This window comes from Oratosquilla oratoria, chromosome 12 (assembly GCF_046742065.1).
Source record: "Oratosquilla oratoria isolate Oo_2021 chromosome 12, ASM4674206v1, whole genome shotgun sequence".
Taxonomy (NCBI): domain Eukaryota; kingdom Metazoa; phylum Arthropoda; class Malacostraca; order Stomatopoda; family Squillidae; genus Oratosquilla; species Oratosquilla oratoria.
The window spans coordinates 24966925-24993864 of NC_134788.1; the positions used below are offsets into that span (position 1 = coordinate 24966925).

Below are 26940 nucleotides of genomic sequence, written 5' to 3' on the forward strand. Positions count from 1 at the left end.
CTAAGCAAGACCACATGTCTAAAGGATGTGAAAAAATACAGTTTTCCGTATAGATACATAAATACTTGGAGTAACTTAGGAAGTGATATAGCCGAAAATGGAACAACAGACAAGTTCAAATCTAAATATGATGACAGGAAATCAAGGATATAAATCAAGGTGGAACTGTACACGAATTTGATAAAAAAAAAAATTGGTGAATACAAGAGGGGACCCAACGAGCATTGCTCCCTTCCTGTATACTATAATTAGGTAAATACATTTGGAGAAAACTTCTGGTAAGGCATCTCACAAAAGATCAATATGGGAACTGGAATATAAAGAACTCTAAAGGAAGTATATTGGAATGAATAAAGAATTTTCTGAAGAACACATACATGAGAACAGTTGTGAAGGACATGTCTGATTGGAAGGAACAAGTGGTGTCCCACAGGGCTTAGTGTCAGCACCAGTGATGTTTTTCTCTATGGTAACATTTGCACCAATATAACTGGTGATGATGCCACAATCATTGAAAGGTGAGGATGGTTGCAAATTGTTAAGGAAAATGTTGAGAGAATATATAAATGGAGCCAATAAGAAATGATTTTTAATGAAAAAAAAAAAAAATAATAATAAAAAAATAATAATAATAATAATAACAATAATACATACACATACCAATGGCTTTTCCCCTCTTACCTTATGAGAGAGGTAGCCATAGTCAAAAGGCATAATTCCACTCCCATACATCACCCCTCCCTCCCTCTTGGTTTCTCCTGGATGGTCATTCTTGCATCTCACCCATCACCCTGGGTCAGAGGCAATAGAACAAGACACAGCACATCCACAGCAAGGTCACTTCATTTAACTAGCAACCCCCCCTCCCCCACCCTCTCTGTCTCCTCATGCAAACACTGAAGATAGGGAGAAATCTCTTCAGGCTGCATCAAAATATCTTTCATGCTTAAACACTCCCTAACTCACTGTTAGGAGGTAGTCCTCACTCGTCACCTCCTCTTTGACTGTCTCACATTTGACCCCCCAAGGGCCCCCACGGGAATTGTTCATGGGGTTAGCCGTGCGACTCACATGCCGCTGGCTGCGTGACTCCACCCAAAGCTTCCTTGAGGTCCACAGGTAGGACAAAGCCTCCTTGAGGAAACACATGTGCAGTACCAGCATTGGCCAGTGATGACGAACCTGCACCTTGGCCAGCCACATGAGCCACATGATGATCAACACTGGATTTGTTGAGAAACGCATACCTTCTGTCTTTGTGAGTCAGCAACGTAAGAACATTTTGCCTCCAACTTCCCACCCATCACACTTGACCTCACAACAATTAGGAGCACACTAGACAAACACCAAAGATACAGATCACCTCAGAGCATCACACAGTGAGCCCAGCTTGTTGCTTCTTATTTTATCACCTCCTCCTCCCTTCCCTGCATGCAGACCAAATTAGGACACAACTTGAAACTTACAGTCGTCACCTCCCCTTTTCTCACCTTTAGAGCAAGCCCTATAACAGTGGAACCCAAAATCATTGCTAAATAAATCTAACTCTCCATCAAAGTTTGCCTTCAACCAGCCTACTACACCCCCATCCCCTACCCACTCCCTTCCATACATCACAGCATCATCCATACACAACCATTCTCCACTCACCCCTATCTTCTGCCTTCTTCCTTCCTCAACAGACATTCCCCTCTTGCTCAATGCCCCTTTTACCCCATCCATCCATCTCATCCTTGGCTGTCCCCTCATGTTCACTCCATCCACCTGTCTTCCACACACCTTTTATTAATTTTTCTTCACTCATTCTTTCCATGTGTCCAAACTATCCCAACACTCTTTCATCAACCCTATCTCCCAACTCCCTTTGCAAACCCTGCTCTTCTCTCACCTCATTTCTCACTTTATACCCCTACCATACTTCTCAGACATTTCATCCTGAACACATTTAAATTCTTCCTCAATATGTTTCATGTCTCTGCCCCATACAGTGCTGTTGGCACAATCACCCATTCATACAATCTCTTATCATCCATTCACAAACGTTTATTTCTTATACTTTTTAGTCCCCCAAGGCACTTTCTTGCTTTTCTCAATCTACAATCTACCTCCACCTCCACTTCTCCCTTTCCTGCCACATGTGACCCCAAGTATCTAAAACTATTCACTTCCTCCAGCCTCTCCCCTTTAATACTCACTTCCAAATGTAATAATAATAAATGAATAAAATGACCAAGAACAGGAGGCCATCTATGAGGTGGAAAAACGAGACCATTAAAAAAGTGAAGCGAAAGACAGTGTGCCGATGACAGGAAATTCATCATGTGAGACACGTCGAAAGGATAATGGGGACATAATTTCCTGATAAATATAAGTGAATCATTGCACACAGATGAAAAAAAAAAAAAAAAAAAAAAAAAAAAAAAAAAAAAAAAAAATAATAATAATAATAATAATAAAAAAAAAAAAAAAAAAAAAAAGGTGAGATCAGTTCTGTCCTTGAGTGAAGAGTGCTGCAGTGGTGGTACATACATGCATGTGTATGCACAGACACACACACACACACACAATAGTGTGTGCAAAAACCATACACAAATTTAAGAGCAAACTAGACACTGCAAGATACAAAGGTGGGACACCATGAGCATAGCTCCCCTTCCTGTAAGATACAACTAGGTAAATACACACACATATATATAATTGGAAAATAAGGACACAGACAAAGTTGGAGCCATACATGAATTTGAAGCTAGGCATGAGTGACTGGAGAGACAAGACCCCATTAGTGTTGCTCCATAAAGGTGAAGAGGGCATTAAGAAAGAGGTGAACATCTGTTGAGCAAGGAAGAGAGAAGGTAGGAGATAGGGATGAGTGGAAAGTGACTGTGTATAGATACCATTATGCAAGGAGGGGAGGGGAGAGGCAGGAGGTGGGGGGGTAAGGGGTGCTTATGTGTTAATAATATTTTGACGCAGCCTAGAGGGATTTCTCCCCGTCTTCTCTTTTTTTCTCCACAAGGGGATGGAAATGGTGGAAGTCTTGCTACATTGCTTCTGATCCAGGGCACTGGGCAGGATACAGGAATGACCTGTCATCCATAAGGAGCTAGGATGAGCTAGGATGAGAGGGGGGGAAAGGGTGGTGGATTGGGAGTGGGTACATGCCTCTGACTTGGCTACTTCCCTTATATGGGGGAAAAAGGCTCTTGGTAGATAATTAGGTAAATACACAGAAGATGTAGAGAACAGTACAGCCATAACATGGTTCTAGGCCTTACTATGCACATATACCAATGGCTTTTCCCCCCTCACAAAGGAGGTAGCCAAAGTCAAAGGCATAAATCCACTCCCACCCATTCCATCCCCACATACTCCACTCCCACTCACCCTCCTTCTTCCCTCTTTTCCTGGCATCTTGCCTAATGCCCTGGCTCAGGAGCAATGTAGCAAGACACGGCAAGGCAACTTCATTTGATCAGCAGACCCCCTCTCCGTCCCCTCATGCAGAAGTAGAGAAAACTGGGAGAAATCTCTTCGGGCTTCATCAAAATATTCACACTTTCTCCCTCACCCCCCTTCCTCCACCCACTCCCTTCCATGCATCACAGCATCATCCATATACAACCATTCTCCACTCACCCCTATATTCTGTTTTCTCCCGTCCTTCCTCCACAGACATTCCCCTCTTTACCAATGTCCTTTTTAGCCTACCCATCCATCTCATCCTTGGTCACCCCCTCATGTTCACTCCTTCCACCTCTGCATTCCACCCCTCTTTTATTAACCAAACCATCCCAATACTCTTTCATCAACCCTATCTCCCAACTCCCTTTCCACCCCAACTCTCCTCACCTCCTCGTTTCTCACTCTATCCAGTCTAGTAACCCCTACCATACTTCTCAGGTATTTCATCTCAAGCACATTTAAACTATTCCTCTTTAATATTCCATGTTTCTGCCCCATACAGTGCTGTCGGCACAATCACCTTTTCATACAATCTCCTCTTAGCATCCATTACCAAATGTCTATTTCTTATTACAATTTTTAATCACCCAAGGCATTTACTTGCTTCCCTCAATCTACATTCTACCTCCACTCCCTTTCCCGCCACATTCGCACCCAAGTATCTAAAACTATCCACTTCCTCCAGTCTCTCTCCCTTAATACTCACTCCCAATCTACTGCCAACCACCCATAGTACATTTCATTACCTTACATTTACCCACATTTATTTTCAACTTACTTCTTCAACACAACTTCTCAAACTCTGTCACTAACTTCCTTAATCCATCCTCTAATTCTGCTACAAGTACAGTGTCATCAACTAACAACTGGCTTATTTCCCATTTTTCTCCATTTTCTTTAACCATCTCTCCCCGGTCCATTACCCTTACATTTAACTCTCGCACCACCCCACCCAAGTATAAACTGAACAGATGTGGTGACATGATACATCTCTGGCAAAGTCCCACCTTTACCTCAAACCACTCTCTCCATTTCTAATTCTAACATAGGCTCTACTACTCTAGTAAAAACTCTTGACTAATCCTAAGAGCTTTCCTCCTATCCCATATATCTGCAATACCTCTCATTGTGTCTTCCTGTCTACCCTGTCATAAGCCTTTTCCAAATTCATAAAATCCCAAAAAACATCCTTACTTTTTCCTAAAACTTTCTCACATATCTGCCTTGCCACAAAAATATGATCCACACAACCCCTACCTGTCCTAAACCCACATTGTTCCTCACCAATTACCCTCTGTTCCTCTTACTCAACCAAAACCCTTCCATAAGCCTTCCCAACTACACTCGACAAACTGATCCCTCTGAAACTACTATACTCACACTTGTCCCCCCTTTCCTTTGTAACGGAGAACTATACATACACTCCTCCAGTCCTCCAACACTATACCCTCTTTTAGACAAACATTAAACAACCTCACCAGCCAGCCCACCATCACAGTACCTCCCTTTTTTAAGACACTGTACATAACATCCAGGTGCTTTACCTGCTCCTATCATTTTAAATCCTTACCAATTTCTGAAAGCCAGGACCCTGCATCAATAGAGAACCCACTTCCTCCCAGCCCAGAGCCCCCATCCCACACCTGTACCTAATAAAATCATCTGGTATTCAACACACGATGGGGCACTTAACATGTAAAAAAATAAGATAAATATATAAACAAAATAATAAAATCTAGTTTTTATCTTCAAATTTTCTTTGACGAGACGGGGCACTACATTAGCCTGATTGAAGTCTCTAACTGATGCCATCATGTTAAAGAGGTCCTGCGAAACATCAGTTGCCAGGAACCCGAGACCTGCAAGTGGTAATCCTGCAAGACAGACATCAGGAGGTGCAACCCTGAGGGGATAACACTCACTCTCTGCACCAGATCCAATATCTCTTTTAATCAATTTTGACCGTATTTCAGTTATTTTTTCGCATACGGAGAGCCAACAACTGCTCTCCTTCTGATACTACGAGATGGTGACACAAAGACCCCCATACTAATAAAAACAAAAACAAAATTCCAACATTTCTTCCTAAAATGATCTATGGGATGGCCTGAGAAATACTACTTGCTGTGGAGCTATAGATTCCCAGTTAGTGAAAGTCAAGGCAACAATTACTATCGTTATGAGTCGCCAATGCCAACCCCAAAACGTGATTCGAGGGCCAGCAAGTGCGCTAAATGCGGGTTAACGCGATCCATGCAAGTGCCACCAGGAGACGTACAAAGTCCCTTACTGCATGACATTAACGTCCCCACACTCTCTTCAAAACACAATGGTAAGCTTCATAAACTTTTTTTCTTACGTCAAGCTATCATATTCGGAGGAATACAATCATCCGTCTTCCATAAAAAAAAAAAAAATTACAAGCCAGCCATTGTGTTCTGAAGGGGCTAAAAATAAAAAAAAGGTGTAAATATATATATTGTAAACAAAACTGACAGCACTAAGCCACCCAAGCCAGGAAGCAAGATGTGTGTAAAATCTGGTGACATAAAAGCCTGTAAGAAGAGATAGATGCTTAGTTGCATAGATAAAAAGGATTAAAAAAAAAAAAAAATGCAGTCCTGTTCTTGTTGGTTGTATTACTTCATACACCACTCTCCTACAAAGTCTAAAAAAAATCCCATTATGATATCCTTCATCTTCTATGACAGAAATAACATTATGGTTTCTGTGCTGAAGTCATACAACAAACGAAAACACAACTACAGTTGTGTTATCAAACCAGCGGGAGTGTCAGTCTAGGTCACAAGCTGACCATATCTCTATCGTATAAAAAAAAAAAAAAAAAAAAAAATTCCTTATAATGGTACACTGCATATCTTGTGTTGTCTCTGGCATAAAATAATTTTTTTTATTGAAGAATGATGGCACTCAAACCAGAAAACTGTCTCAACCATCACGACTCCGTTCTGGTTTTGTCCTTTCAATCGAATAACATCACCAGACATTTGAAAACTTTACGTAATAAACTGTATTTACAATTCGGTATGGTTAAGTAAATACAGCTACATCTATGCAGTGTACCACAGCAGAGCAACATGTAATCTAGACAAGTGTATGCAACTAAAGCACATGGCTAATTAATACTAGGTTATCATATTGAAGAAAATGAGAAAAAGCAATAGACAACATCAGGTTAGTTTTCCTCAACCTTTGGATTTTTTTTTTTTTTTTGTGCAAGCCACAGGCAGCTCGATCCGAACTGAATTGTGCATTTGACACAGGTAAAGAACGAGTGCACCACTATTTTTACAGATCATTCAAAAGTAAAATACTCATCAAAAAGAAAACAAACACAATTATTGTTGGGCTACGCTTTGACTTTGCCGCCCACCTCATATGGAGGATTAAGCAGGATTGTATCAGAAATAGTCAAACTACGGTTTCGCTTAAATGCGACTCTAAGTCTAAATCGGATCTGAAGGTGTGTGGCATGCACAAAAAATGCTTAATCAGCAACCTGGTCTAACAAAGTAACCAAAGAGGGTTATATAAGCATTATAATTATGGTTAATCACTTCCTTAGATATATGTCAAAGCTCTTGAAAATGTTAACAATGACAGCTGAGCAGAAAACACGTTCAATTTAACATATCTAGGTTGAAGACATCGGGTGGCCTCACAAGCAGCAGCAGAGAATTTTCTAAATTATGTGAAGTTTTCGTAAGTTACGGACAGTTCTCTGTATTCAAAATTTCTCTGTCCTTTCATATACCAAGAGCTTTTTCCCCCTTATAAGGGAGGTAGCCAAGTTAGGCACATACCTACTCTCATCCCCCTCCCTCTTAAAAAAAAAAATAAATAAAAAAAATAAATAAATAAATAAAACGAATAGAATAAATAAACAAAATTCGGAATTTCGAAATAATAATAGGAATGAAAACTAAAAAATTATTTCTTAAAAATTTCATCAGAATTCAATTCCTTGGATTTTAAATTTTCTTATAGACAGATTGACCCAGGGCAGCGGACAGGAGCCGGGGATGACCGATCATCCATGAGGAGCTAAAAATGAAAGAGGGGGAGGTGACTGGTGGTGGAATGGGAGTGGAATGGGTGGGAGAGGATATGTGCCTTTTGACTCGGCTACTTTGGTATGCAAAGGGGGACGGAGAGGGGGGGTCGCCGATTAAATGAAGCGGCCTTGCTGTGGATGTACTGTGTCTTGCGACACTGCTTCTGACCCAGGGCGGTGGGCAGGGTTCAGGGATGACCCGTCATCCAGGAGGTGCTCAGATGAGAGGAAGGGTGGGAGGGGTGGAGTGTATTTAGGGATGAAATGGGTGGGAGTGTTTTTATGCCTTTCCTTTTGTGGCTACCTCCCTTGGAAGGGGGAAAAAGCCTTGGTATATGTATGTATGTATGTACTTTGGTATATAGTTAGACAGACGGAGATTTCTAAAGTTTACCGATTCCCAATAGAGAACTAGCCATAAAAGACTATTTAATGCTTTTAGTACTGAGGCGCACTTTATTATAACCACCCCACAAAAAAAAAAAAAAAAAAAAAAAAAAAAAAAAAAATATATATATATATATATATATAATAATAATAATATATAAATACAATATGTGGCACAAAAACTTCCTCCCTTCGTACAAGTTAGGTTTTGCTCCTTGTCACACACCGCCATACACTCTCCCTCAGTTGATCAAATCTGCCTACCATCTACCATGACCAAATCAATATTTTGCACAAGTCCCAAAAGCATTAACCAAAGTTCTAATGATGACTAAGGAATACAACTATTTAAATATTGTGCAAAGTTATATTTAAAACATATACTCTTGTTTTTTTTTTTTTTTTTTGGGGGGGGATAAATAATGTATTAATCTGCTTTGTTTCAGCCACCCTGATGCTCAACTTTTTGTTATAGAATAGTATAGTACAGTGGTTCCCAACCTTTTCTGGCTTGAAGCACCCTTGCCAAGCCTTTCAAAAGTCCCCAGCACCCTTATCAGAAAATCTAAATTCTAGTTTGTATTTTGTTGATTCAACATCAGTGTAACAACATTTTGTCCCTGGATAATATGCAAATACTCATCTTTACACTGATGCTGCTTTAATGAACAAAAATGGATGACAGAGTCGGTAATACGAAAATTATTTTTGCCCTGAATTTTGGCGGCACCCTCAGTTGATCTCATGGCACTCTTTGGTGCTGCGGCACACTGGTTGGGAACCACTGGTGTAGTATAAGCAAAGAAGTTGTCCTAACCACTTAAAACCCATAAACCAAAAACTGTCTTGTTGTCTGAGACAGTTACTAAAGTTAAAACAGGCGACTAGTTGAAGAAACGGGAATATATACATACATATTTCCAAAAAGTGCGGAATGATCGACATGACCGTTAGATTGAATAATCAATAAACACCTGAGGTCCCGTGACTTTGAAAATAGTCGTTTACGACCTTGGGTATATCTGTGTGAATGAAAACTGAAGAAGCAATGACAATAACGATGATATGATGATGCTCTACCATTTTTTTATTCCGCTACTCTGGTGACACACTTGATAGATTCTGTTCCATTTCACTTCACACTAAAATAATTCAATTGCAGGAAGACCCTACGAGTCTCCTCCTCAAGATCTTCTCCCCACACACTGTCCCAATTATGAGAAGAACATTTATCTAATGTTAGTTGGGTCATCTATAAGGTATGTCACTGCAGTGACAGGGGTGTACTGGACAACACATTCCATAGCTCCTTGCTCTTTGTTCGATTCATCAACTACCAAATATATTTGTATACTGGGCAGGTGCAGGGGGGGGGGGGAGCAATGCCCTGGGGCGGCACTTTTTTTTTGGGGGGGGGGGCGGCGGCGGCACTTTTGGCGAAAAAAAGATAAAGTAAATTCCCCCTAATGTATTTTTAATGCATTAAACTCCGATGACAAGAATCTTGTCATCGGAGTTTAATGGGTTAATGCATGATTTATTTATCACGAGTTGTTTGTATAAACATTGTTTTGTGGATGAATGTTACATGTGAATCGTGCTGTAAGTGACCATCAGATGTGGAAGGTGGTGGTAGTGGTGGTGGTGTGTGTGTGTGGGGGGGCACTTTTCTACTCCCCCCGGGGCGGCACTGTTTGCATCAACTGTCCTGGTCGGCAGAGAATATTATTGATCACTCAAAATCACACATTATCATCACACATCCATTTACGTTGTAGCAAAGCAGTTTTCACAAACAAGCACAAAAAGGGTTGAAGCAACAAAGCAAAACATAAATACTGTGCATAAAATACAAAACACGTACAATACCAAAAACATCAACTTTACAGAATCAATTTAAAACGAATATTTACAAGGCTTTTTAGCGTTTAGTCAAACGTCCTTTAGCAAGAAATAGGTTTTAGGAGAACATCACATTTTTTCTATAATCAACAATGTAAAGTGGTTTTGACAAGTCTATAACAACATCCAAACAATAGTCAAGACATTCCTGGACACTACCTCTTCATTAGACATTTGTGTTCTATTTACCTAAATGTAATATGCAGTAAAGGAGTTATACTCATGATGTCCTGTGTTTTATTCTCCAACTATCATGCACTTCAGGGCTGGATTTACCTACTTGTAAGCCCTGGGCCTAACACATAGGTGGGTCCCCAAATTTATAGAAATATGGCACGTTTCAGTATCCAATGTATATATATATGGCTGAGCGGGTTAGGGATGGCAGTTTGAATCCTGCCACCCACAAAGTTGAACCAAGGGCATAGTGGTTCATTAAATTCCAGGCTACAAAGTCATCTGTGATGGGCACCATCCTAGCCTTCCGATTGGGGGAGTTTGTGACGTTAAACCATATCATATCATATATATATATATATATATATATATATAAATAGTTATATATATATATATATATATATATATATATATATATACAGACGCTCCTCAATTTACGTTTTAGTTACATTCCGAACGGCCGAACGTAACGTGAAAATGAACGTAAGTTGTTACTGTATGTTCCAGTAATGTATGACCGTTCATACTGTAATATACATCAATAAATTCTATTACCGTATCTTATAAAACACCCCTAAATCATTAATTATAAACATAACATTGTAAAATAATAACATTGATTTCAAATAAATTAAATTCAAGCAACATAAAGTGAGATGGTGGAGGAGGAGGCAAGGCACGTTCAGTCTGTCGTTTGTGCCATGTAAACAATGGACGCAGCGTAATGCGTAAGTATAGTTTGAACGTCTTGTACTACGGAGAGCGCGCTAAACTAAAAAATTCACTCAATTTTATTTTTTACATTTTTTTTTACAGTCAGTTCAAACGTAAAATCGAAACAACGTAAAACGAATTAACGTAAGTAGAGAAGCGTCTGTATATATATATATATTTCATCAAATTCAATTGAGTATGGTTACTTTTCACTGAAAAAATTTAATTCTACTTTAATACAATGTCCGGCTCATTTAATCTACTCTTTTTTTTTTTTTTTTTTTACCATTCTTGTATGACAAATTAGTTTCAGTTGGCCCCCAGTTACCCATGGGCCCTAGGCCAATGGCCTACTATGACTATTGGTAAGTCCTGCCCTGGATATCAGCTTCTAAGCTATTCCGGGATTTAATGCAGTCGTTCTTAACCTTTTTACTACCATGCCCCCCTTTCATCTCTAGACAAATTTCACTCCTAGATTTAAAAATAAAATAAAAAACAACACCTTTTTTGTCCATTCTATAAAATTTCTACTTTTCTCCTGAGTGCACCCCCCCCCCCCAGAAAATCACTTAGTCCCTCCCCATAGGTTAAGAATCACTGATTTAATGCATCTGTTTGGATGAGCTCCATTGTTAAACCATCAGTTTTTTTCTTTTTAACTTTTTCCCATGACATCGTGTCTCTCCCTTCAAGAACATGAGATCCCCAACAGATCTGTTAACCCCTTCAACTCCGATGACAAGATGTCTTGTCATTTGGTCAAATAAAACAAAAAATCATAAAACACCAAAATGTTTGATCAAACACCAGAAAAATATGACATCAGTCCTCGCTTCGCTCGCAGCGAAGCGAGGACTGATGTCATATTTTTCTGGTGTTTGATCAAACATTTTGGTGTTTTATGATTTTTTGGTTTATTTGACCAAATGACAAGACATCTTGTCATCGGAGTTGAAGGGGTTAATGTCCTAAATACTACCAAGTCACCTCTTACTCTTTTCTTCCAATGGGGGTAGGTCCAATACTTTCAATCTACCGCTTGCTTCAGCACTTGAACTAGTTCTCTAGCCAAGTTTTTCAACAAACCATTGGCATATGTTTCTCCAGAATTGAATTCTATGTGATATTTTTCCACTCAGTCTCTTTAGTATCTATGAGATCCCAATATGTTGCTATATATATATATATATATATATATATATATATATATATATATATAAAAAAAAAAAAAAAAAAAAAAATCCCTTCTCAAATTTGTATCTACCCCAACTGTAAAACTTGAGTGTGAGGTCTATATCTCCTTCCGCCTACCAGAATTCAAGAGCTACATGGTCACTGTTACGTTGAAGTAACTTGGAAGATTCAATAATGTCAAGTTCCTTGTTTACCAGTAGGTCTGGAAGATTCAATAATGTCAAGTTCATTGTTTAGCAGTAAGTCCAGAAAATTAAATAATGTTAAGTTCCTTGTTTAGCAGCAGGTCCGGAAGATTCAATAATGTCAAGTTCCTTGTTTAGGAAGAGGTCCAGTTTTTCTGTCTTCTCTTAATTATGTTACATCTTTTACCCACTGGGTCATTGGGTTTTCCGGTGCAATATGTAAGAGTATTACCTTAAGAATTTCCATTACCACCTGACTCACATTCCTCCCAATTTATCTCCTTCCAATTAAAATCACCTATTAGAATTGTATCACCATTTTATCCACTCATATTCTTCAAGAGGAGAGAATTATCTGACAACAGCAATTGGTAAGCTTCGTTCTACATTCCCATCTTTGGAGGTACATATACCATGAAATCTCGTTTACCCTGACCTTTGGTTTCAATTTTCAAATCTACTGCCTCAGCCTTTCATCAACTTTATATCACTTCAATTAACTGTGTCATTTTTCATGACTGCCAACACTTTGCTTCTCATCTTACCTTGTCTATCCTATTTCTAGACTATATCTCTACCATTTCACAATTGTCAGTTTATATTGCTTGATAATGTAGTCACAACTAAGTACTGTACTGAATAATTAATTTGCTAATAATTCATTTCTAACCTGACTGATAGCAAAGCCCTCATGTTTGCATGAACAACTTTTAATTTTCTACAGCTACTACTGTTACTACTACTACTACTATACTAGCTGGTGACAGAAACACATACACAAATACAACACAGACAGCGTCCAATGTTTCTTGTTGAACTAACAATAGCACAACACAGAAGAAAGATAACAAGAAAGCTTATAAAGAAGGCAAAGGTTAGGAGTGAGGACATAAGTTTTTTTTTTTTAGTGTTTTAAAATTGCTCAGGAAACTTCCTGAGCAATGTTACTCCCTTCTCATCTATAAAGTTTCTTTAATTTCGGGTTTAAAACACTAAAAAAAAAAAACTTATGTCCTCACTCCTAACCTTTGCCTTCTTTATAAGCTTTCTTGTTATCTTTCTTCTGTGTTGTGCTATTGTTAGTTCAACAAGAAACATTGGACGCTGTCTGTGTTGTATTTGTGTATGTGTTTCTGTCACCAGCTAGTATAGTAGTAGTAGTAGTAACAGTAGTAGCTGTAGTTAATAGTTAGTAGCATTTAACCCCTTCAATACGATGACGCCTACGTAGGCGTCATGAGGAGCAAGTGAGTACACGAGGATGTCGATGTCGGCGTCTTGATTATATTTATTGTAGTTGTACCTGCGTGACCCCCATACTCTGTAAACTGGCTTCATCATATTTTCTATGGTCATCAAAATTCATGGGTGAAAGAGAACGAGCAATACAGCTGTAACTTTATTTTTTATAATGCGAGTATTACGACGCAACATCGCACGTCTGGCAGCTAATGCTGCCCGCGAGATTTTGGCCCAGAGTGAAGGGGTTAACCTCTTGAATACGATGATGCCAACGAAGGCGTCATGAGCCGCAAGTGGGGCATGTGAGGATGCCGGCATTGATGTCCTGATTATATTCATTTTGTGGCTGTAGCTGAGTGAGCCCCGCACTATGAAGACAGGCTTGATCACATTTTATGTAACATATTCATTCAGGGTGAACAAGAACAAGTACAACAGCAGTAACTTTATATTTCATGATCCGCGTATTGTGATGCATCATCATATGCAAGGCAACCTGATGTGTGCGCAAATATTTGACTCGTATTGAGGAGGTTAATATTTAGTAGTAGTCATCAATATCTGGTAGTGGTGGTAGTGGTAGTGGTGGTGCTAGTAGTAGTAGTAGTAGTAGTAGTAGTAGTAGTAGTAGCAGTAGTAGTAGTACAGTAAACCCTCAATGTAACGGATCTTGATATACTGGATATCGGATATAACAGATAAAAAAATTCTGACCGGACAAACCCTCGCTACAACATATGAAAATCTGTTATAAAGAGGGATCCTTAGTTATAACAGATCTTCGGATATAACGACATACCCTTGTACCCATGTCATCTGTTATATCAAGGGTTTACTGTAGTAGTAGTAGAAGCAGCAGCAGTAGTGTAGTTGTGATATTATGCTATTACATAGAAGCATTTTTCTGCAGAGTTCTACCATTATGCAATACCTCTCCCCCCACACAAAACAAATTAGTCAAGAAACTTCTTGATAACCAAAGCAACTTAAGAAAAATAATAAAATAAAAATAAATGTATAAATAATAATCTGAACAGGGGAGGAGGAGGGGGATTCTAGAGTAACACAGTTTAGAATCTTTACATAGAATCTCCCAAACTCGAACTCAAGCACAACAGCATGAAAGCACTCGCACATGGATGACCTGACAATAATCTGACGTAACTTGGCAGCTTGCTCATAAGGGTGATTAAGGCTTTCGTACAAACACAATAATGCATCAAAAAACATACAAACCTACCTCAGTTCCCCCCAAAAATCTTCAGCATTAATTTTCGAAAAACTTGGCTTTCCCACCACTACAACCAGTGAATATTACAAAGCAGGAGCTTAAATCCTTCCAGTGAACAACACATGAACAATCTTATAGAAGAGTCACTGAACTTGAACAATCATCAAACATCCCACAACGACAACCCACAGCACGGAACAAAATATCCAGTCATGAGGCACACTTGATACAGATATACCACAGCCTACCCCACGTTCATTGTAACTAATGCATACATACACACACACACACATACATATACCACCCCTCCCTCTTTTCTTGGCTCCTCCTGGATGACAGGTTATCCCTGTGCCTCACCTACTGCCCATGCACATACAGTGAGACCTCTCACTAACTGACGTTAATTAGTTGTGTTTGTGGTGTTTTCGCTGTGTTTTTAGTGCCGTTGTTTAGTGTGTGCAATCACTATGCCACCCAGAAACAACTACAAAACACCGAAAACGCAGCAAAAACAATGCAAACATAGCTAATTAACGTCCGTTAATGAGACGTCTCACTGTACTAAAAAATTGCAAGATAAAACAAATAACCCTATACTGTCCTCGACACATTACACAAATACTGAAGAATAATACTTCCAAGGATGACGCAAGTCACGTAAACCAATGGTGGTCCTGCAAGAGGGACGTCAGAGAGGATCATATTTCCCAACTTCCTCACTTTCCGATATTCCGTCTTTGGATTGGGCCCAAGATATCTCTATCACCTTCGACTGTACTCTTCCGCCTTTAAACACAAGGAGTGATCAAAATGAAGTAATGACATAGCACATTGGTAAAATTATACTAATGACCCACTTTCGGAGCATAGGCGAAAGTAAAAAGATCAGTATATTTCGATCACTATCTGTGATCCTCTTCAGCAGATGTGATTACAAAGTGGAGAAAATACATGCTTTTCTCCACTCTGTAATCACATCTGCTGAAGAGGATCACAGTGATCGAAATATATGGATCTTTTTACTTTCGCCTATTCTTTTCTGAAAGTGGGTCATTAGTATAACAAGGAGAGATGACAGCAGACCACTGTTCCCCTCAATCTCCAACTTTGAGCCAAAGACACAGAAACCAGTCAACACAGTGCGGACACCAAAGTTTTTTTTCTTTTTTTCTTTCACAAGATCTATGAGAGGATTCGAGGACCGTTACCAGTCGCTGTGGAGCTGTGGGTTTACAGTAAGAGAAACTCAAGAGCACCGAATGAATTAATACGAGTCACATTAGTTTGCCTCTACTCACGTCAACGAAGAACTGACCTGGGTTGACACCACGTCTTAGATGTGCGCATGACACGGATCACACAGAAAACATGATCCTAATGATAACATACAAAAATATTCTGCTTATCCCTGCTGAAATATGTGCCAATAGGTTCCAGTAAGGGTAAATAGGGAAAATAGGGAAAACTAATGATGAATTTTTTTAGATAAATTTTCAAAATTCTTCCTTTCCAAAATATTAGTCTTTGTGCCCTTAGTATCCAATTCTATTTCCACAAATGAAAAACAAAACTTAAGACATTCAATTTCATATAATTGAAAAACATATTATAACCTTTCTCCATTTTTTTTCTTAAATGCCACCGATTTTTATAAATGAAACAGATGGAAAATTTGACCTACAGAAAATAATTCTACAGTATGGATCTGCGGCTGGAAGGGGAAGTAACATATTGAAAGAATAGAAAATACAGTGAATATGTGTTAAACAACAACTGTTGATGAAGTCATTTGTAACATAATTTGATCTCTAAAATTCAGCTTAAAAACATTTCAACATAATGTTCCATTTGTCTGAGTTTCAAGTAAATTCAATTCGAGATGATTTATAACAAATACATCTTCATGCACCCTTTAGCAAATACATGCACAATTAACATGCATCTGAAATACATTCCTATATACAGAAAAAAAAAAAAAAAAAAAAAAAAAAAAAAAAATATATATATATATATATATATATATATATATATATATATTGGTGAAGCGTGGCAGGAGATTCTCTCTGAGGCATATTCTGTTAAAAACGACAGCAAAAGAATTATTGATTAGTTTTTTCCGTGAGCTCTCAAGCTTGCGAAAAGTAGATTTTTGGTAGGGGGAAAGGGAGTAAATCAAATTTCCAAAATTCATAGGAAACACAAAAGTTATAACAAACACAAAAGTACAGTACACAATAAACACAATACAAGAAAATAATACAAGAAATACAGCAAAAAACAAAATACAAGCACAACAAAATATTTTGTTGTGCTTGTATTTTGTTTTTTGCTGTATTTCTTGTATTATTTTCTTGTATTGTGTTTATTGTGTACTGTACTTTTGTGTTTGTTATAACTTTTGTGTTTCCTATGAATTTTGGAAATTTGATTTACTCCCTTTCCCCCTACCAAAAATCTACTTTTCGCAAGCTTGAGAGCTCACGGAAAAAACTAATCAATAATTCTTTTGCTGTCGTTTTTAACAGAATATATATATATATTTTTCAAACAATTCCTTTCGTAAAAAACACAGGATAACAAGACCTCTGAGGACCCTTACCAGTTCCTTCCCGTCGGGTTGCACATTTCCAGTCAACAAAACTTAGGACATTTCCAGTCAACAAAACTTAGGACAACACTTGTCATATCATTATTATCATTATTACGGAAAATGAGGGGACGGAGAGGTGGAGGTTGCCATTAAGTGAAGCAGCCTTGCGGCCACCACCCAGCCCTTCTAAGCTACCAGAAGAGACTGGATGACCGCATTGTGGACAAATGCTCAGGATGTAACACTTCACCTCCATACTATTCAACACACAATGGAAGACTGCATTACACACAATCACACATGCAAACAATGCAACATACACTCTATATAGGATTTGTGGGAAAACCCAGTTCCGGCCGTGGCATTCCTTGGGGAGACGAGACTGCTTGGACAGACAGTCCAGGGAACGACAACAACAACAACAGTCTTGCTATGGATGTGCTGTGTCTTGCTTCATTTGCTTCTGATCCGGGCAAACAAGGATAACCTTTCATCCAAGAGGAGCTAAGATGAGAGGGCGGAAAGGGTGGTGGATGGGAGCGGAATGAGTGGAAGTGGATGTGTGCTATTGTGCCGAGTGTCTCCCTTGAAAGATGGAAGAAGCCTTTGGCATACAGATAGAGATAGATTATTGTTACCCATCCATACGGAGCTAAGACGAAAGGAAAACACGGGCAATGGATGGGAGCAGGTGTGTGCCTTGACTCGGCTAACCCCCTCATATAGAACATAAGAGAAGAAGAGAGAAGGAGTTTGAATGTGTTTGAGATGAGGTGTCTGAGAAGTATGGTGGGGGTTACTAGGCTGGATAGAGTGAGAAATGAGGAGGTGAGGAGGAGAACAGGGGTGAAAAAGGATTTGGGAGATAGGGTTGATGAAAGAATATTAGGATGGTTTGGACACATGGAAAGAATGAGTGAAGAAAGACTAGTAAAAGAGGTATGGAAGGCAGATGTGGAGGGAGTGAACATGAGGGGACGTCCTAGGATGAGGTGGATGGATGGGGTGAAGGGGGCTTTGGGGAAGAGGGGAATGTCTGTTGAGGAAGGAAGGGAGAGGACGGAAGACAGAGGTGAGCGGAGAATGGTTGTATATGGATGATGTTGTGACTGCATGAGGAGGAATGGGCGGGGGGGTGGGGGTGGGGTAGTATGTGTGAGTAAATTTTGATGCAGCCCGAAGGGATTTCTCCCCGTCCTCGCCTTATATGCAAAGGGGGACGGAGAGGGGGGGTCGCCGATTAAATGAAGCGGCCTTGCTGTGGATGTGCTGTGTCTTGCGACACTGCTTCTGACCCAGGGCGGTGGGCAGGGTGCAGGGATGACCCGTCATCCAGGAGGTGCTCAGATGAGAGGAAGGGTGGGAGGGGTGTGGAGTGTATTTAGGGATGAAATGGGTGGGAGTGTTTTTATGCCTTTCCCTTTTTGGCTACCTCCCTTGGAAGGGGGGAAAAAGCCTTGGTATATGTATGTATGTATGTACAAGAAATGTCAACATAAACGACTTGAAGTCGGTGAGCAAATCGTACATATCAACGACATCGCCAGTCGATTTTTCCTCCTCATTCGTGGAGTTGGCCGAGCCAAAACAACTGACCACACTATAAAAATCCACTTGCACACACCTACTACATTGTGTAGACTCAAATTCAAATTACAAAGCACACATGCAACCCTGGAACAAAGAAGAGAAAGAGGCAATCTATTGGCCATTTACAGAATCATGAAAGGCATGGAAGTCCTTGACAGAGAAGACTTACTAAAGTGGGATAAAAGAAAAACAAGAGGACATGAAAAGAAACTCAAAAAGGATACTTATAGAAGAGATCTGGAAAAAAAAAAATCCACACAGACTGGTGGATGTCTGGAACAATCTGGACAAAACAATAGTGTGTGCAAACACCATACTAGAATTTAAGAACAAACTAGATGCACTGAGATACATAAACATGTCACTACGAGCATAGCTCCCCTTCCCGTATAATACAACTCGGTAAATACACATCACAAACAAAACCCATTCAACCGCCCCTTCCGTCACTGCACTTTGAGGTAGAAGCCTCGCCCTGTCCCCTACCATACTACTCGGATCAAAAGCAACACAGTTAAGCAATGTTCTTCTGCATCACGGCCAGCCAGTACAGTAATTCCATTCCTTATCCACTCAAAACGGATCATTAATGCCTAGAGTACGATGACACCTACATAGGCATCATGAGACGCAAGCGAAAATATACGAATGTTGGCATCCAGATTATATTTATTTTGTGGTTTTAGCCGAGTGACCCCTGTATTATGTGAACAGGCTTGATCATGTTTTCTGTGATTATAAACATTGACGCAGCCCGAAGGGATTTCTCCCCGTCCTCTCCTTTATATGGGGGGACGGAGAGGGGGGGTCGCCGATTTAATGAAGCGGCCTTGCTGTGGATGTGCTGTGTCTTGCGACACTGCTTCTGACCCAGGGCAGTGGACAGGGTGCAGGGATGACCCGTCATCTAGGAGGTGCTAAGATGGGAGGGAGGGTGGAGGGGCATGGAGTGTTTTCAGGGATGGAATGGGTGGGAATGATTTTATGCCTTTTCCTTTTTGGCTACCTCCCTAGTAAGGGGGAAAAAGCCTTGGTATATGTATGTATAAACATTATGGGTGAAAGAGAATTTTGTAACATTATATTTCATAATCCGTGTATTGCAATGCATCATCGTACGACAAGCAGTTAATGCGCACGCAAATATTTGATTCATATTGAAGAGGACACAAAAATGACCCTTCATGTCATGTCATCCATTCATAACTGCCATCCGTCCTTTCATATACTTCGTAATCTCTTCCCTGATTGGTAGATCATCCACATGTATTCTAACGCCTTTTTGATCCGTCCATCCATCCATCCTAAACTTGGTCTTCCTTTCTAGTCTGCTCCATCCATCCACTTCTGTTTACGACAATCTCCTACTTCTTTTTTTCCATATGCCCAAACCATTTCAACACTGTTCTACTATATTTGCAAACTTTCTTTTGAACACCATTCTTCACCCTACCTCTACATTCCTTCCTTTAACACTTATATTTCTGGAACATTTCATTTAAAGACATTCCAAACCTTCCTTCTATTCGAGTCTCACTTCCATACATCACCATGGGAACAACCATTCGTCATACAACGTTCTTAACCAAATATAAAAGAACAGAAATCGAAACAAAAAAAGATGAAGTATATATGTATATACAAATTATGATAAACAAGTAAATAAATTAAATAAATAAAAATACTGCCAGAAGTATGCGTCCACAACACATGTGAATTCAATAAACCTCAGATGCTATTACCTAATAAGGAAACCACAAAACTACGTTACATAAAGTAAAACAACTACTACACGCATCCACATTAATACGGGCATAAAAGAATGTGGGGGGAGGACGTGCACGCACATACGCACACAAACACGTAGAAGAAACATGCACCAGAACATTGAACATCAAGGCTACCTCTGTTTTTTTTTGTTTTTTTAACTAAAGAAAAGAATTGATGACATCACAACAACAAGCCTAAATTCAACACACCACTAGATTTAAACAGCTGGATACAGCTTCTTTAATCCACTGACTTGGATCTCTCTCGAACAAGTGACACCTCAATGAGGAACCTGGGCACAGCCACCATTACGCTGTGTTTACACCAAGCGAGTCGGGGCCGATTCTTGCCAACTGCTGTGAATATGATTAGCTAGAAGAAGACTTTGTTTGCAGCATTCTAGACATCCCTAAGAACGCTTTAACAATCCATCTAATATTCGTAAAGGTTGAGCTCTTTTCACTTCGCCATTCGGTTTCTCAATACACAATGCAAAGGTAATTTGACGTTTGAAGATTAGAAAAACGAAAGATTGTAACTGATGTCGTTTCTACTCAAACTCGCAACAGTTGAATGAGAATCAGCTGAGACTTGCTCTGTTGAGGAAGGATGGGAGAGGACAGAAGAGAGGGGTGAATGGAGAATGGTTGTATATGAATGACGTGATACATGAGGTGGAATGGGTGGGGGGATGGGGGGTGAGGTAGTATGTGTGAGCAAAATTTGACGCAGCCCAAAGGGATTTCTCACCATCTTCTCCTTTTATGCATGGGGGACGGAGAGGGGGGGTCGCCAATTTAATGAAGCGGCCTTGTTGTGGATGTGCTGTGTCTTGCAACACTGCTTCTGACCCAGGGCAGTGGACAGGGTGCAGGGATGACCCGTCATCCAGGAGGTGCTAAGAAAAGAGGGAGGGTGGAGGGATGTGGAGTGTATTCAGGGATGGAATGGGTGGGAGTGATTTTGTGCCTTTTCCTTTTTGGCTACCTCCCTTGTAAGGGGGAAAAAGCCTTGGTATATGTATGTATGTAATATCAAGTTGTGGTCGTCTTGGTTTTGACGATGTGGAGGGAAACATATTCTGTCCTTTACAAGAGGGGGAGTTGGTGAGGGATGGGGGGTGAGGGAGTATGTGTGAGAAATAAATTGACACAGCCTGAAGGGATTTCTCCTTGTCTTTTTTTCTGTATGAGGCCTTGCTGTGGAGGTGCTGTGTCTTATGACACTGCTTCTGACCCATGGCAGTCGGAGAGATGCAGGGATGACCCTTCATCCAGGAGGTGCCAAGATGAGAGGAAGGGAGGGGAGTGAATGGGAGTGGAGCATGTGAGGATGGAATGAGTGGGAGTGGATTTTATGGCTTTGTTTTTTGGCTACCTCCCTTGTAAGGGGGAAAAGCCTTTAGTATATGTATATATGTATGTACAAGATAACTGAATCTTGGGCACTGTGTTTGTTCCTAATGGACAAACCGACGAGAGGAATCTGGATAAGGCGGTCCTGTGACGAGGATACAAGAAGACGTTATCTCCCTGCTACCCGTCTTCAAATGTCAACTTCCTCACTTCTGTTTGGACATGCACTGATGCTCTGTCTTCAAACCGAGCCTAAAGCGGCGGTTCGTAACCTTTTTCAGTGCACATACCCTTTGATTATCTCAGAAAATTCTATCGGAAAAGGATTATTGATACAAATCTTGCCGAGAAATTATTAGATATAGTCCATTATTGAGTTTGTTTTTATTTATTTATTTTTTTAATTGAAAAGGACAGTCAGTAGGATACAACAAATACACATTATGCTTTCTCATGGTAAATATATAGTACCATTGCACTGGCTACCATGTCTCGTACCCCCAGGATTAAGGTTTTCAAACCCTTCGGGGTATTGGGGGTACGGGTGATCCCAGGTTAACCCATTCAACTCCGATGACAAGATGTCTTGTCATTTGGTCAAATAAAACAAAAAATCATAAAACACCAAAATGTTTGATCAAACACCAGAAAAATATGACGTCAGTCCTCGCTTCGCTGCGAGCGAAGCGAGGACTGACGTCATATTTTTCTGGTGTTTGATCAAACATTTTGGTGTTTTATGATTTTTTGTTTTATTTGACCAAATGACAAGACATCTTGTCATCGGAGTTGAATGGGTTAAACACAAGCACGGCCTGACCATGAAGCCCCAGTTGCACAGTCACGATTCTCGTCAAATGTCGTGAATTCAAAAAGCTGCAGGATGGCTTCGCTTAGAGTACTCTAGATTCTGCTAAGGAGAATTTAATACGTCTAATATTCATAATCTAGGTTTAACTTCTCTTACTTCGTCATTCTACTTCTCAACACATGATGCAAAGTGACATTTAGAGGTTCAAAAAATAGAAAATCGTAAACAAAGTCGTTTCTATTCAAACGAACTCACCATTTGAGTCATGTACGTGTGACCGGAACTTAAGCCATTGGTCCCCTCCTTTTACTAGCTTCAGCTGCGGACACGTAAACAGTCACCACACTAACACCATACGGCTTCCCAGGTAGAGACCCAATGCCATGTGGTACGGTCCTATGGGTTTCAGCGGAACTGGAAGCAACAATTAATCGCCTGTTCCCACAGCATAAAAAATTATTCGATAATAATTATAGGGAAAAAGTGATCTCTGTGGTGAGACATCAATCGATTAATCAATCAATCAATCAACGGCTGCCCCAGTTTCTTTGACTGGAAACCCACAGCCCCACAATGAACTACAATGTGTGAATCCGGGATTATTTCTACGATTAACCCATTAAACTCCGATGACAAGAATCTTGTCATCAGAGTTTAATGGGTTAACGGAGATGTAGCCATTTCCTGGGCCTCCTCATGTTAAAAAGGAGAAAATATTCATAGATATCTCAGGCCTACCAAGATCAAGAGGGAGGGTGGAAGGTGGAGGGTAGAGTGTATTTTGGGATGGAATGGGTGGGAATGGTTTCATGCCTTTTTCTTTTTGGCTACCTCCCTTGTAAGGTGGAAAAAGCCTTGGTATATGTATGTATGTACCAAGACCTTCCGCTTTTTCACCCAAGAACATCTGACATTGACAAATGGTTCCCATCTCCTCCTCTCCCAGCTTACATATTTACGTATATATGCCAAAGGCTTTTTCCCCCTTACAAGGGAGTTAGCTAAAAAACAAAGGCATAGAAACCACTCCCACCCATTCCATCCCCACATGCTCCACTCCCATTCACCTCACTCCCTCCCTTTTATCTTGGCTCCTCCTGGATGACGGGTCATCCCTGCATCTCGGCCATTGTCCCGGGTCAGAAGCAGTGTTGTAAGATACCACATTCACAGCAAGGCCGCTTTATTAAATCGACAATCCCCACCCCCTCTCTGTCACTCTCCCAACTTAGAAAAAAAAATAAAAAATAAAAAATAAAATAAAATAAATAAAATAAAACAAATAAGTAATTAATAATGAAATAAAAATAAAATAAAACAAACCAAAGTCCAACATTTCCTCTAAAATCTACCTACAGAAAGGCATAAGAACTGTTCCTAACTCGACTACAAGGATGTTGTTGTTGTTGTTGTTGTCGTTCCCTAGACTGTCTGTCCGAGCAGTCCCGTCTCCCCAAGGAATGCCACAGCCGAAACTGGGTTTTCCCCACAAATCCTTTATGGAGTGTATGTTGTGTTGTTTGCGTGCATGATTGTGTATAATGCAGTCTTCCATTTTATGTGTTGTATGGTATGGGGTGAGGTGTTACATCCTGGGCAGCTGTTCACAATGCAGTCATCCAGCCTCTTCTGGTAGCTAAGAAGTGCTGGGTGGTGGCCGCAGCGTCTACGTCGTGGGACCACCCCCCAACCCCAAGAGTTGGGGGCCAAACAGCGGCAACCAGCCCTGGCCACCGGCTCTACGCAGGTGGCACCGATCCCCAAGAGGAGCTACGTCTGCCTTGGGGAGTACCACAAGGACGTAGATACCCAATTCATGGATCTCAGTGCAATGGTTGAAATCCTTATCTCAACCTACATCATGCGGATGCCCATCAATTATTCCATAAAACTAGGATCGTATGTCTTTCAAAAAAGAATTGGACCAATCCACCTGTTGCCTTCGTCTCTTCCGGGAGACCTACAATCCCAACGACAAAACGAGGATAAAGAAACGTTAGCAGTTCGAGTGCCTCCCGTTCATGAGCTGGACCGAGTATTTCCTTTCCTTCACCCTTTCGGGAAAGATGCACTTACCAATTTTCTCCCAGTTAACACCAAACAATCCCATTCAATTAAAAGGCTAAACTCAACACAAAATGGGGCCTATGTCTCTAAGGCTGCGGTTACACCAAGCAAATCGAATCAATTCAATTCACGAAGAATCAACATGATTCATGAATTGCGTTGATTCGCCACACTAGTTTCAATGCAATCGTTTACACCAGGCGAATCGCCATGGCCATGATTTGAATCAACTCGATTTGCCTAGTGTGAACGGTTACATTGAAACTAGTATGGTGAATCAACAACTCGTGAATCGTGTTGATTCTTCATGAATTTAATTGATTCAATTTGTTTGGTGTAAACACAGCTTGTGCTTCCTCAGCCAAATAAAACTGTTTCACATTTACCGAGTAAAAATGGCGAACATCCATCACCGTGCTGAGGAATCGATATTCTTCGGATATATTAGAAATGACGTTTGGAGGACACATGCAACAGCATGCAAAAACCCGTAATTCCGATTCTAAGCTGAACAATAATGGCATGGAAAGGGCTCTACGGCACAAACGTATCGATAAACACGAAGAAAATAATCATACACAGTAGCAAACTCCCACATATATTTAAGCATACCATTGCATTTTTATAACTACTGATATTAAACAAATGATCAACATCGTTTATATCTATGAAGAAAATTTTTAACTACTGTACTTTTACTAGCAGAAACTACTCTGGTTATTTAGCATGTCTACTGTTCAAGCCAAAGCCCTAGCATGCAAATGCACTAATACACAATCATGCATGTATATGCACACACACACACACACACACGCACACACGTATGGACTCATACGCATGCACGTACACACGCACACACACAGATACATACATACTTTTCAACCTACTTACACTCACCTGTATACACATCTGCATGTTCCCGCACACGCGCACACACACACACACACACGCACACACACATAGGTATGATAACTGAAGAGTAAGAGACAGAACCCCATAAACATAGTTCCTTTCCTGTATACTACAATTAAGTCAAATAAACAAATGCACACACAGGCACATGCACACACACACACACACACGCACGCAAGTTTCTTTCAAACTTGCATCACATTAAAAAAAAAAAAAAAAAAAAAAAAAAAAAAAAAAAAAAAAAAAACCTAGGATGATATCCTGACATGTGTTAATGATCAATATGAAACCTACGGTGCAAGAACTCTAAGAGGACATTCTTCCCAAGCTCTGCTAAATCTAAAAATTGCCTAAACCTTCCTGGCAAGACACACGTGCCAGGCTACGTCATTTGCGAAACCTACCGTGGTTGTGTATTCTCATGGCCGAGTCCGTGATGTCGGTCGTGAGCGTAAAGTACGGGAGCCATAAGTCCTCGATGTTGGTGTCTCCGATGGCCTCGTGGATGAGCTGATTGAAGCCAGTGCCCGAAAACATGGAGACTTCCGGATACGTGAGATCCAGCACCATCCGCCAAATGCTTGTCATTTTCTGCCGGAAAAGATGTCGTTAGTTCGATTATTCTCGTGATTTGTCGATCCATTGCCGAGTGAATTTTATTTCACATCAAATTTCTGCACGTCCACCATCATGGATCCTGATTTTTATTAATTTTCTAATGTATCCTTCTCAGTTCTCTGCCCACCCTGGCTGGCTCAAATTCATTATATTAAGATTTTTGCCCTATTCCTCCAAATTTTCCAATCAAAATTGGTTAATTCCTCTCAATATGATACCCCAGTGACTGAGTTGTGTTGATATCTGCCTGAATATCGGTAACCAATACCAATAGTGACTCTCCCCTTTCACCAACAATAGAAAGGTCTTCATAAGGAAAACTAGGAGAATGCCTGTATGCAAATTATTACGGATCTAAACAAGAAATCAGGATCCAAGATGGCAGACATGTACACATTTGATGCAAAATAAAAATTTGCCTCCTTTCCCAGCAAGACCTGGGGTAGTTGAAATGATACGTAAAAGCTCAGATTAGAAAGTTCTTGTATTCCTGAGCGGCTTTCAACACTGTATCACACAAACACAGATGTGGATGGAGTGAGCCTGAGGGGATGACCAAGGATGAGATGGATGGATAGGGTGAAAGGGACTTTGAGCAAGAGGGGAATGCCTGTTGAGGAAAGAAGAGAGAAGGCAGGGGATACGGGTGATTTCT

At 40.3% G+C, this 26940-nt stretch overlaps 1 protein-coding gene across 3 annotated transcripts in view; it reads right to left on the reverse strand.

The window, feature by feature from the left end:
* sws (patatin like phospholipase domain containing sws) overlaps positions 1-26940 on the reverse strand; it is a 125794-nt gene that overhangs the window by 34344 nt on the left and 64510 nt on the right. For all 3 annotated transcript variants that reach the window (XM_076194610.1, XM_076194611.1, XM_076194609.1), the window contains exon 21: positions 26072-26258. In XM_076194610.1, the coding sequence (XP_076050725.1) occupies positions 26072-26258 (187 nt within the window). The remainder of the gene's footprint in view (positions 1-26071; positions 26259-26940) is intronic.